This window comes from Salminus brasiliensis, chromosome 17 (genome assembly GCF_030463535.1).
Source record: "Salminus brasiliensis chromosome 17, fSalBra1.hap2, whole genome shotgun sequence".
Lineage (NCBI taxonomy): Eukaryota > Metazoa > Chordata > Actinopteri > Characiformes > Bryconidae > Salminus > Salminus brasiliensis.
The window spans coordinates 32,729,481-32,742,687 of record NC_132894.1 but is presented as its reverse complement, the minus strand read 5'-3'; the positions used below and the strand labels follow the sequence as shown (position 1 = coordinate 32,742,687).

The 13,207-nt window shown below is 41.0% G+C and overlaps 1 protein-coding gene across 4 annotated transcripts in view; it reads left to right on the top strand.

The window, feature by feature from the left end:
• Positions 1-13,207, top strand: part of mctp2b (multiple C2 domains, transmembrane 2b) — a 41,318-nt gene that overhangs the window by 14,559 nt on the left and 13,552 nt on the right. For 2 of the 4 annotated variants that reach the window (XM_072659855.1, XM_072659854.1), the window contains exons 3-5: positions 4,345-4,410; positions 5,513-5,633; positions 12,777-12,919. In XM_072659855.1, coding sequence (XP_072515956.1) covers positions 4,345-4,410; positions 5,513-5,633; positions 12,777-12,919 — 330 coding nt within the window. Of the gene's footprint in view, positions 1-4,162; positions 4,244-4,344; positions 4,413-5,507; positions 5,634-12,776; positions 12,920-13,207 lie in introns of those variants that run through there. The other 2 variants (XM_072659856.1, XM_072659857.1) reach the window with 2 other exon arrangements.

Here is a 13,207-nt window from a genome sequence, read left to right as displayed (position 1 = left end):
TGTCGCACATGCGCACATTGCGAAGGCACTGTTGAAACATTATATCACGCAGACGTAGTGATGCCATTATAATCGTTCTCTAAACAACCGCCATTGAATCGTTGAGTCGATTGAATCAGTTGAATCAGTTGAACCACAATGTCTGTGAGGTCACAAAAAGTAGCTGTGAAAACGATTTAAAACCTTTTTAAAAACACATTATTCACATTATATTACACAAAGATACAAATACAATAAAAACGTAGGCGTTACCTTTGACAGTGAGATGGTTACGTGAAAGCAGCATTATGTAGCAATTTACCTTAAAATAGCAGTTCCAGAATCATGTGACCGGAGCGCTGCTATTGCACTGTGGAACTTCTCTCCAGAACTGTGCAGCACTACGCAACCCGAGTCATGTTAGTGTAAGATACAGCGACCCTTAAAGGAATGAAAACTTTACTACAGAAAAAAATTATGTATTTTATAATGGCAGTATATATAAAAAACATATTATCATATTAATATTACTAATATTAATAAATAAATACAGTAAATAAGAAAGCTGCACAAGGTGGAGCTCTTTTGAGCTACTTCATATAAAGCTAATGATTTTTTTTATTATTTTGAATTGATCTTCTAATTATTTTCTCCATTAATCAATTGACCGAATTTATCAATTGCCAAAACAAAACAGACAGTGAGTGACAAAAAATACTAAGAAATTGGTGGGAATCTCTATTGGGTTGCATTTTTTCCCCTTTTTTTTAAATCAAAACTGGTATAAGGCAAATGTACATGGTATGATAACCATACATTTTTTATACCACGATATACCTAAAACCGATAAACCGATGCAGCTCCGCTATTTATGGCAGTGGTGTAAAGGTTAACGCTGCGTTCTCTGACCTGTGTAACACGATTCTGATGTTAAGTCGCTCTGGATAAAAGCGTCAACCAAAATGTAAACTTGATTTTGCTGTTGCTTCTGTTGATCTGGCTGGACTTCGTAAAGTCGATTTGGTAAAATGCGGCTTATATTAATCGTTTACAAACACCTCGAAAACCTCAAATTTGCTCAGAAAGCGGTACAGCGTGCAAATTCACTAGTTTAGTAATTACAATCTTTTCAAGGTAGAAACGACCTGATCAGAGTTTATGGTCATTCTAAACGCTGACCGTGTTCATAATTTGCATAATTGCAGGCCAGCTCAACTACAACAGTAAAGTGGTAGATATGATTACCCCCCCGTCACGGCAGACGAATAGGCCTGCAGTCATGTGATTATGGCGTGCGAGGCCACTTAAAGAAACTGCATTCTTTAGGCTGCAGGAATGTATTTTATGATTTCAAGTGTCGACAGAGTAGTTATAAGGAACCTTTTTATCCGTCAGTTCAGCTGTCTGTATGTACAGTATGTATGTGTGGTATGTATATGTGGTATGTATTTTGCCATTTAATGGAGTAGTATGGAAGTAGGTTGGATGGTTGTATCTAAATAAGTTGATTAATTAAACAGTTAAAAGAAGACCTGTCTGATGTGCCTAGAAGTTGTCCAGTCAGTAAACACAAAGTTTAGTGCACCATTAGAAGCTCCTTATTTTGACAGTAAGTGTTCATTTGCTCAGTAAATCACTGATATTAGAAAAAACACTAATAATAACACTCCTACAGAAAGTGGTGGGTGGTGGTTCCCCATCACTGTGTTCATCATTAGAACATCTCCAAACTTCTCCTCATGGAGTCTAGTATTATTTACAGTTCTCCTCAGATCAACACCTGGTTTAGTGGTAAATCAGGGCTTAATGATGGTAAATCAGGTGAGCTGCTGCTGCTGATGATGATGATGATGGAGTTGAACACATCCTCCACGCTGTGCTGGCTAGGCTGGGAGGGGGGGTCGTCCAGGAGAAACCTGGAGGAACCAAGCTCTGTTCTTCAGACTAGCTCACCAACAAGACCTCACTACTTTCTTCAGAATGAGAAGCTCCTGCTCCTTTTTACTGGATTTATGTTCATCTACATTTGTTCTAATGGGATCTGGAGCTTCTGCAGTTAAACATAGAAGATCCTTAAGGAACCATTGGAGGTTCTTCTGTTTGAAAGTGCTGGGGAACCCTTTAAGAAAAGATTTTTAGATGGTTTCGAACTCCAAAACAGTGAAGAACCTTCAAAAGGTCTCCTATGAATGTTTACAATGAGTAGAATCTCGTATTGCTTAGGTGCCCAAACCTCTTCTCAGTACTGTATGAGGGCTGAAATGTGAATTGTGGTGAACTTCTCCTTTAACCCAGGTTTGCTTCCTCTTCTCCTCAGTTGAGTTCCATTTGTTTTTGCATGGGTTTACTCAGTTCCAGCACCTGGTTTCACTGAATGAAGGAACGTTCAAATAAAGTAGGTGATGAATAAGAACCGCAAATAAGCGTAGTCATGTTAAGCTCTCAGACTCGCTCGCATGTGATCAATACTCCTGGAAATGTGGTAACTTAATCTCAGGTACGTGATCCTAATTATAGTGGATATCATCACTGTTGTCTTTGTGTTTTTTGGTCCCGCAGCTTGATGTTATTGCTTTCATGAACGTATGAGGATACAGCTGTGAGTAATGTCCTTAGATAATCTAGCAGGTGGTGATTAGACAGGAGTTTCAGACATGTTCAGTGTGAAAGGATGCTAATCCAAAAAGATCCAGCTCGTGTCTGTCCTTAAACACAGACAGCAAGTGGTTTTGTAAACGTAGCCGTCATCGGTTTCTCAGCGTTAATCTGATCGCAAACAGGCTTCCCATACATCCGTGATGCAGCAGCTGGATAGCAATGTTTGCCGAAGTCAGCTGTGTTCACAGCGCTGTAGAAAAAAGCATCTATGCAAATCCTGCAAGCAGACGAGGGTGTCAGCTGGAGGCTGGTTGGACAACTACTTGGCCTACAGTGCTGCGGAGCTTTGGTCCGCTTCGTCCATTTAGCGTACCAGGAAGTAAAGGGTGAGAGGACTGTGAGACGTGGCGTGGAGTGATCTGATACTGCAGGAAACAAATTAGACTAATAGCTGTTTACACCTGGCAATGCGGTGTGTCCTGGAGGCGTCTCCTGTCACCTCTGGTGATCGGATTTCGAGACTGGAGGAATGATGCCGTACGGGTTTACTTATTAGACAAAAATGCTGTTTTCACCTGGTCACTTCATCGTATTCTGATAAGATCTTAGCCACATGCATTTACATTGGCTAGTCAAATGAGTCCCTGGTTAGTCTCTGGGTGTGTTTACACTTGCATCTATCTGTGGCTTGGCCTCAGATAGGCTTGGCCAAGCCTATACCACCACCTCAGCACCAGATGCTTCATCATTTCATAGGGAGAGAGAGGTATTGTGCAATACGCTGAAGCGTCCGGGCCTTTATCCACCACCCAAGCGACAAGTATCTGCATTTGTATCTGCATCTGCAACAGTGGCAGCAGCCAACAACAGGAGCTGATTAACCTAGTATTGGTGAGCAAACTATGAAATTAAATTAATATAAAAATGTATTAATTACTAAATAAATTAATATAAAATAAAAAGTTTTTTTGTCATGCTATTTTGGTGCTCTTGGGGGCCCCCCCAGATGGCTTTGGGGCCCTAAGCGGCCAAGTGTGCCCTGGCATCTGCTAGCCGGTGCATCAGAGCCGGGTATACAGCGGTTCCCTCCAGGTCCGTTGGTTGACTGGTGACGTTGCATCCGTGGCAGTTTGGAAAACTGTGTGGCTGACTGTGCACCTGTCGGAGGGGGCGTGTGTTGGGGGAGGGAGAAAATACATTAGGGGTTGGGTAACTGCCGATCTAAATTGGAGAGAAAACAACAACAAAAAAAATCGTGATATAGTATTTCTACCATATCGCCCAGCCATAAGCCCTGCCAAGCTAATCTGGAGATCTGAGACCCAATCTGGAGTTATCAGAGAGCTGAGATATCCTGGGCTGCCCAAAACGTTTGCATGATGCTCCTTAAAAAAGAAAAATACGCCCTAATGCAAAACAAGAGGGATTGAGTGTGGGTTATGTGTTTTTTAAGGGTTATGTTTAGAATGGAAAGTGAAATTCTTCAGCGTCTTTATTTCAGCTCCCAGGGCTTAAAATTCTCTAGGTCCTGCAGGGCAGGTATTTTTAATAAAGACATTGAGTCTAGTTTGCTTTGCTGTTTTTCCTTAAGGACTGTATACAGCTCCAGAACTGAAGCCAAGTATGGAACAGTGAGGAGAATTGCTACAGAAAACAAATGTAGATCGTAAGCTGAGATCAGTTCAGCCACTTGTAGATATGGGGGATTGTTTTTGGGCTGGAGGACGGTTTTAATTCTGCTTTTATTATTATCTCTTTTTGATGCAGCAGAGAGAGGGGATTGAGAACAATGACACTGATTCCCTTACCTTCCATGACGCCGAGCAAAATACAGTGAGTACTGCTGTAAACTGTGTGTGTGTGTGTGTGTGTGCGTGTGTGTGTGTTTGTGTGTTCATTTATTATCTGGTGAGAAATGCACTTTATGTGGATGACTTGATAACAAATGTGGTTATGGCTTGAGGTGACTTTTTCACACAGTGGCAACACAGTTGTCAGGATTTCCTTATGAATGGACCAATAGAAATCCTCCAAAATGGCTTGCAATAAAATATTTTCCATTGACTTCCAATGAAAATTAAGAATTTTTTTTTCAGTTTCCAAAAAATGTGCCTTTTTGGAGATACGAGCTGAGCTGGGCAATGTGACGAGATTTTATAGTATTGTAATACATTTTGTTATTGTGATACTGTTAGTGCTTAATAAATCTGATCAGCTGCAGGCTTCATTATTGACAGTGTAATTAGCCGTGTAAATCATATATTCAGTACAGGAGAGGATCTAAATAGTAGTTTATAAGAATCTGTCGCTACTGATGTGTTTAGTCTGTGATTATATGTATCGTGATAAATATCGTATATCGCAAAAAAAGTCTTTAAATATCGTGATATAGTATTTTTTACCATATCACCCAGCCCTAGATATAAGGTTATTATACATGTACTACCATAATATTTAGTTTTTAGAGGTTTGCTAAGTTGCTCACTGCACCTTGTTAGTAAAAGTGTTGAGTGACTGGACTCTGGTTGGATTATAAGCAAAAGCTTGTCATTTTCTTATTTCCGTGCTGCCTTTGCATGCAGTATTAATCCTGCTGGAGATGCAATTATGTATGTTATGTATAGCACATAATTTATTATTACTTATAAACCAAACCTGATACAGATTGAATGCTGTAGTGATTATTTTCAGATTGCCACTGATCCAGGAAGTTCGTGAGAGCTTAATTAACTGGACCCAGTGACGCACAGTAAAACGCTGTATAAGACACAAGCTGAGCTCATAGGTTGGGTAGCATTTGTAAAGCGGTGCTCTGTGTGGGCTGTGCATCTTTGCCGCTTTGCCCACCCGTAACTTCAGTGACCTCGTAAAGCTGGATATATGTGTGGTTTGCTGGACAAGTAGGAAGTGTTGTGCTCTCATGCTTTGGTCATAGATTCAGGACACGGCAGGAGAGACTGGGAGTATGGGCGAGAACCAGAGAGAACTGCAGAAGACATACTTGCTCCTCATCAACCTGAGAGAAGGTCGGGGGCTCGTCATAAGAGACCGCTGTGGTAAGACTGAGTTCTGAATTTCCATGGTTACACTACACCTATTTCAGTGGTTAGACGACATCCATTTCCATGGTTACATCCCATATTTCAGTGATTACACTACACCCATTTCCATTGTAATACTACGCTACACCCATTTTTATTGTAACACTATACTACACCCATTTCCATTGTAACGCTACATTACACCCATTTCTTTGGTAATGCTTCACTCATTTCCATAGTAACACTAGACTACACCCATTTCAGTGGTTAGACGACATCCATTTCCATGGTTTACATCCCATGTTTCAGTGATTACACTACACCCATTTCCATTGTAATGCTACACTACACCCATTTCGGTGGTAATGCTACACCCATTTCCATAGTAACGCTACACTACACCCATTTCGGTGGTTAGACAACGTCCATTTCCATGGTTACATCCCATGTTTCAGAGAGTACACTACACCCATTTCCATTGTAACGCTGCACTACACCCATTTCTATTGTAATGCTACACTACACCCATTTCTATTGTAATGCTACACTACACCCATTTTCATTCCAACGCTAGACCCATTTTCATGGTATCACTACGACCATTTCCATGGTAATGCCACATCCATTTCCATGGTAATGTTACATCCACTTCCATGGTAACGCTCTAACAATTTTCTTGCCAAAGCTACACCCATTTTCATGGTAACCCTACACCCACATTTATGGTAACACTACACCCACATTTATGGTTACACTATACCCATTTTAGTGGTTGGACACATGTTTCACTTGTCTCAGGGGTTACACTACACTCATTTTCATGGAAACGTTACACCCATTTCTGTGGTTATGCTACACCCATTTCCATGGTTATGCTATGCACACTACCATGGCTACGCTAATCCTATTTGCTTAGTTATGCTAGACCAATATCCATTGTTATGTCACCTGTGTCTACATGGTTACGCACATTTCTCGGGTTACATTTCCAAAGGTAAAGTAATGCGTTCTGAGAAGAGTAGTACGGCAATGCAGCGATGAAGAGGCAAATCATATTCAAATCGGTTCATATTCAGATGAACTGCTTTCATGTTTTATTTACATTATCAGACAAATAGTGACATTAGGTGACTTGTACCTCCTTCAGATCATTGGTTCTCAACTCTAGTCCTGACCTCTTTCAGATATTTATTCCACATCTGGCCAAATAAGCTGCTAATTGTCAGGCTGCTTTAAATGACCTGTGTCAGGTATGTTGGGACAGGGAATCTCTTAATGTTGCTAGTCAGGAATTTCTTCTCGCTCTCTGAAGATAAACTCTGAGCTCGTCTTACATAGTCCTGCGCTTTCTTTTGAGCTAGTGACACCAAAACCAACCATAGCTGTTCTTGGCACACCAGGCATTTAGTGGAAACCACATCCGGACTTGTTGCCTGGTTCTCATTTTCTTAATTATTTTCATCACAGCCATGTTGGAATTGACAAGTTGCATGCTAGAGAAAGTGCAAACACACACCACTCCTTCTGTAGTCAGCATTCCAGACGGCAGATCAAAACCTGTCTGAAGCCACACCCAGGTCACAGCACACCTTCCATATCACACCACACTCTCATTCCCAGTGCACTGGAGCCCCCTGGTTTTCACTTAGGTAGTCACTGGACTGTAAACGGTCTTCTGGGCAAGTTTCACCTGTCATATGAAATTCTTTCAAATTTAACACAGTCCTGAAGGATCTGCTCTGCACAATGAAGACGCAATTCACTGTAGATGTAGGTTGTGGTTTATGTGGAGTGGCACTTGTTTGCTTTTGGGATCGTCACGTTCACATTTCCTGATCTGATCTGAACCGGCTTTCCTGTTTAAATCCAAACAGTGGTCCAAACAGTCTAATTTGCAATAGTGTCCCACTCCCCCAGCCTGCTCTCGTCCAGTAGCCAGTCTCGGAGAAGCCAGGTTTGGATCTTTAATGTATGAGTGCTTACCCCCACCTCCCAAAATGTCTTAAAATTGTGACTTAACAAGTTCTCAGGAGCGTAAAGCCATATCTGCCATCTGAAGAAGCCACATCACTGAAAGTGAAAGGAAAAGTCTGCATTCATTCAGTGCTGTCTCAAGGTCAACTTTGAAGTAGCTTCTGGTGTGATCGGTTATCACGTTGTATCATGACTTGACTGATGAATACCTGAACATTACATTAACCTGATGTAGAGACTTGTTCTCCAGTCACGGGACCTCCTGCAAAATGAGAAACTTGCTAAATATGTTCTGGGAATATTTGTGAGATCTGTTGAGCCCCTGGGATTGCATATCCTGGCTGCTGTCGCCCTGTTTATGGAAGTTTGTAATTCTACACTCCTGCATGGATTGATAGGAGTACCACCACCATGTTTGACAGTTTTTTAATGTTATGACTGGATACTTTACATCCTCAAGAGCAGCTCATTTGAAACCGGTGGGCTTCACATTTGGGAAAACACCAATGATTTAATGTGTAGCGAGGGGCTTTTAATAAGCCTATTGTAGAGTCATATCATTGCTAAATATGTCCTGGGAATATTTGTGAGATGTGTTGAGCTGTTGAGCCTCTGGGATCGCATACCTTGGCTGCTGTCGCCCTGTTTATGGAAGTAATTTTCTTATGAGAAAAACAAAAACCTTGGGACTCCCCCATATTTATTGCCACTTCAAATGTATAAAATCAGAATCCGGTGCAGAACATCAGCTGCAGATGATCAGAACATGGCTGGAGAAGATTATTCTGGAGGAGTCTGGAGTCTTATTTAAACCTCAGACGTTTAGTCTAGTCTGCTCTGGATTGATGGTTGAAGTGAGAGGTGAAGATCACCATCGTGGCCAGATCCAGAGAGCTCTCTGAGGCCTTCAGAAAGAAGGTTGTAGATGCAGACGAGTCTGGAAAAGGGGTTTAAGAAGATCTCAGAATAATCAGAAATCAGCCGTTCCACCGTCCACTAAATCATTTACACCTGAAGAACATTTACAACAACTGCCTGCATGGCCAGATCAGGCCGTCCTAGCAGGTTCAGCCCCAGAGCAGACCACAAGCTGCCTCACAGGACCTTACAAGTAGATGTCAAAGTTCAGCATCCATCTACCTGCAGAAAGATGATACTGCACGAGTTTGGTAAGCGTGGGAGGTGTGCAAGGAGGAAACCCTTGCTGTAGAAAAAAAAAAAAAAAAATGAACATCTGGGCTAAAGTTTGCCAGAGAACAAGAAGCAGGACTTCTAGAATCGTGTGCTCTGGACAGATGAATCTGAAGTTTGCTCCTGCTGGAAAGTGCTGGAAAACTACGATCTGCTGTCTGAAGTGTTCCAGGGTGTCACCAACAGCATTTGTTAGTCATTTGAGCATGTGTCCGTATTCTGCTTTCCCAACACCAGCACTTGCCTTATAGCAGTTGCGTCCTCAGGAAATGATGAGGTCTGAAGACGTTGCTGTCACTTCTGAAGCTGTGACCACATCCTTCTTCACATCACTGTGAGATTACTGGCACGTCACATAGACATGTTTTGAGTAAGAGGCATAGTTTGGAAGGAATGCATAGTGCTAAAAACAAATAAGTCCACTGTCCTGTCAGGTCATGGCATGGTTTAGCTTATTATCTATCAGCTTCTGATGCAGGATCTAACTCTAACTCTATATAACTTTAGAATAAACCCACATACGCATAAAGTCAGTGGTCAGTGAGAGTGTCTACCTGTAATTAAGTCTATATAACTTTAGAATAAACCCACATAAACATAAAGTCAGTGGTCAGTGAGAGTGTCTACCTGTAATTAACTCTATATAACATTAGAATAAACCCACATAAGCATAAAGTCAGTGGTCAGTGAGAGTGTCTACCTGTTATTAACTCTATATAACATTAGAATCAACCTGAATAAAGAAAGTCAGTTGTCAGTGAGAGTGTCTACCTGTAATTAACTCTATATCACATGGGAATAAACCGGTCAGTGAGTGTGTTTAACTGAGACCACGCTTGAGTCTAAGACCACATCCCAAATGCCATCCACTAGGTAGAGGGTGGGTATAAAGTCCTGCAGCACTGGGCTGTGGATCAGTGGAACTGATGTTGTGGGTTAGATATCCGGGCTCAGCAAGCTGCCACTGTTTGTGACGGGCCCTCTCTGCTCCCCAGGTGCCAGAGTGATGGTTGCTCACTGCTCTGGTGCATGTGTGCTCAGTGTCAATGTGTGTGTTTGATCACTAGTATGTGTGTGTATGTGTGTGTTCACTGCACGGATGGGTTGAAATGGTGAATATGCTTGTCTTGTCTTGGTTTCTCTTGGGTTTTGAATGCGGTGTTAAACATTGGTTTTAACCCAGAAGCATGGTGCAGCATACCTACCAGAAAGCTGAACATATCTGTGATACTTTCAGTTTTAACCAGTTGTGACTCATGAGTGGAAAAACATGTTGGGAGTGCGAAGCTACATGGTTTTGGTGGTTTCTGTCGTGGTGAACAGCAAAAATAGAGCGTGTGTAATGCCCACAGGCTTTTATTTTATGCTCTTGTGTTCACGAGCAGGACAGCTGGTGTAAAAACAGTTGTAAATTGCGTGACAGGGTGCAGATATTGCATGGTTTTATTTTTCTGTGTAAAACAGTTTAATGCTGTTGTGATCTCAGCACAAAAAAATGGAAGCCGTTCATTTTGCCAATCTTCTATTAATGAGAATATGCCTGGATTGTCTCTGAACCCAGTCCACTACATTGGATCAGGACGTCTTAAACACTTGGATGTGTCAAGTCAAACCCATTCAAACCCAAGACCACTGTTAAGCATGGTGGTGGTAGTAACATGGTAGTATGCTTATTTGGGTTTATTCTTATGTTAAATAAAGTTTTATGGGTAGACACTCTCACTGACCACTGACTATGTTTATTTGGGTTTCTTTTAATGTTATATAAAGTTAATTACAGGTAGACACACTTACTGACCACTGACTTTATGTTAATTGGGGTTTATTCTGTTGTTATATAGACTTAATTACAGGTAGACGCTCTTACTGACCACTGACTTTATGTCTATTTGGGTTTCTTTTAATGTTATATAAAGTTAATTACAGGTAGACACACTCACTGACCACTAACTTTGTTTATTCGGGTTTATTCTAATGTTATATAGATTTAATTACAGGTAGATGCTCTTACTAACCACAGACTTTGTCTATTGGGGTTTATTCTGTTGTTATATATAGTTATAAAACTCATAAAGAGGGCCAGCTCTGTCCTGGGGTGCTTCTTAGACCCAGTGCAGGTGGTGGGAGACAGGAGGATGACAACCAAGCTGGCATCCATGCTGGAGAACAGCTCCCACCCCATGCATGAGACTCTGGCAGCACTGGGCAGCTCCTTTAGCGACAGGCTGCTTCACCCCAAGTGTGTGAAGGAGCGGTATCGCAGGTCCTTCCTTCCTGCTGCCGTCAGACTACACAACCAACACTGCTCCCAGCGGACCACATACACACACACTTAACTACACACACATGTTCATGTTCAGGGAATACTATGTGCAATATCCCACCCCCATGTGCAATTAAGAGTCTTTTGCTGTAAATAATATTGTTTATTGCTTTTTTAATTCTTATCTATATTGTGTGTATATAGTGTAAATTATTTATTTATCTAAATTTTTGTAACTGAGTGTCCTGTATGGGTAACATACTTGGTGAAATAAAGAGATTCTGATTCTGATTCTGATTCTGCTATCCCTTTCTGCTGTTACACTGTGAATTTCCCCACTGCGGGACTAATAAAGGACTATCTTATCTTATCTTATCTTATCTTATCTTAATTACAGGTAGACGCTCTTACTGACCACTGACTTTATGTTTATTTGGGTTTCTTTTAATGTTATATAAAGTTAATTACAGGTAGACACACTCACTGACCACTGACTTTGTTTATTCGGGTTCATTCTGTTGTAATATAGAGTTAATTACAGGTAGACACTCTTACTGACCACTGACATCACGTTTCTTTGGGTTTCTTTTAATGTTATGTAGAGTTAATTACAGGTAGACACACTCACTGACCACTGACTTTATGTTTATTGGGGTTTATTCTGTTGTTGTATAGACTTAATTACAGGTAGACACACTCACTGACCACTGACTTTGTTTATTCGGGTTTATTCTGTTGTTATATAGACTTAATTACAGGTAGACGCTCTTACTGACCACTGACATCATGTTTCTTTGGGTTTCTTTTAATGTTATATAAAGTTAATTACAGGTAGACACACTCACTGACCACTGACTTTGTTTATTTGGGTTTATTCTAATGTTATATAGATTTAATTACAGGTAAATGCTCTTACTAACCACAGACTTTATGTTTATTGGGGTTTATTCTGTTGTTATATATAGTTCATTACAGGTAGATTCTCTTACTGACCACTGACTTTATGTTTATTTGGGCTTCTTTTAATGTTATATAAAGTTAATTACAGGTAGACACACTCACTGACCACTGACTTTATGTTTATTTGGGCTTCTTTTAATGTTATATAAAGTTAATTACAGGTAGACACACTCACTGACCACTGACTTTTTGTTTATTCGGGTTTATTCTGTTGTTATATAGATTTAATTACAGGTAGACACTCTTACTGACCACTGACTTTATGTTTATGTGGGTTTATTTAGTACTTTCCACCGTAGTTAGGATGTTTGCGTCTGGGGGGATTTCAAGTAGGCTTGAACTGAAAAGAGGTGATGTGGTCATGTAGGCTATTAAGGCTATTTATATTTCCACCTGTACACATACACACTGCCACAGTTCTTAAACCTACTTGAAATCCCCCAGCCACCACATCCTACTGTGGATCCCCAATGCGTCCCCAGCAACCTTTTTTTTTCCCAACAAAAATATTGTCACCATAGCATTTGGGTCAATGTCATAAAAGCCGATGATCAGCCCACATTCAACCAGATGTGTCCAAACTTTTGATTCGGCCGTATCTGACCATGTATGTATTATTTTGACCCTGTGTTGGTTTCAGAAGAGCTTGTGCATCAGATTCTTGTTTTCGATGTATGCTGTTCACCCATTCTGCCCCAGAAAAAAAACCCATGTTGTGACATCCTGCCTCTTTTGCTAAGGATAACTCTTGACCGTGGCTGTTTTCAAAGGTACAAGTGATCCGTATGTAAAATTCAAGCTTGAAGGGAAGACGCTGTACAAAAGCAAGGTTGTGTACAAGAACCTCAACCCAACCTGGAATGAGACTTTCTCCTACCCCATCCGTGATCTGCAGCAGAAACTGGACATCAAGGTACTGTGTGTATCTGAACATTTTCTAATGGACTGCTTGCATTGATCTGTAGAGTAACAGCATGGGTAATATAGTCAGCAGACCTCTGCACCCCTCCCAATCCCCTGTATATTCTTTAAAAAATAATCAATTCATTATTAATAAATAAAACACTTACCTGATGGGGGTGACACCATGCTCACAAAGGTGGTTTAGCCATTGCACTTGGGTTTGTGCTGACCCTTGCAAATTCCCCACATGCGGGAATCTCGACTGCATCATTTCTGGTGGGGCAGTGGTTAGAACGCT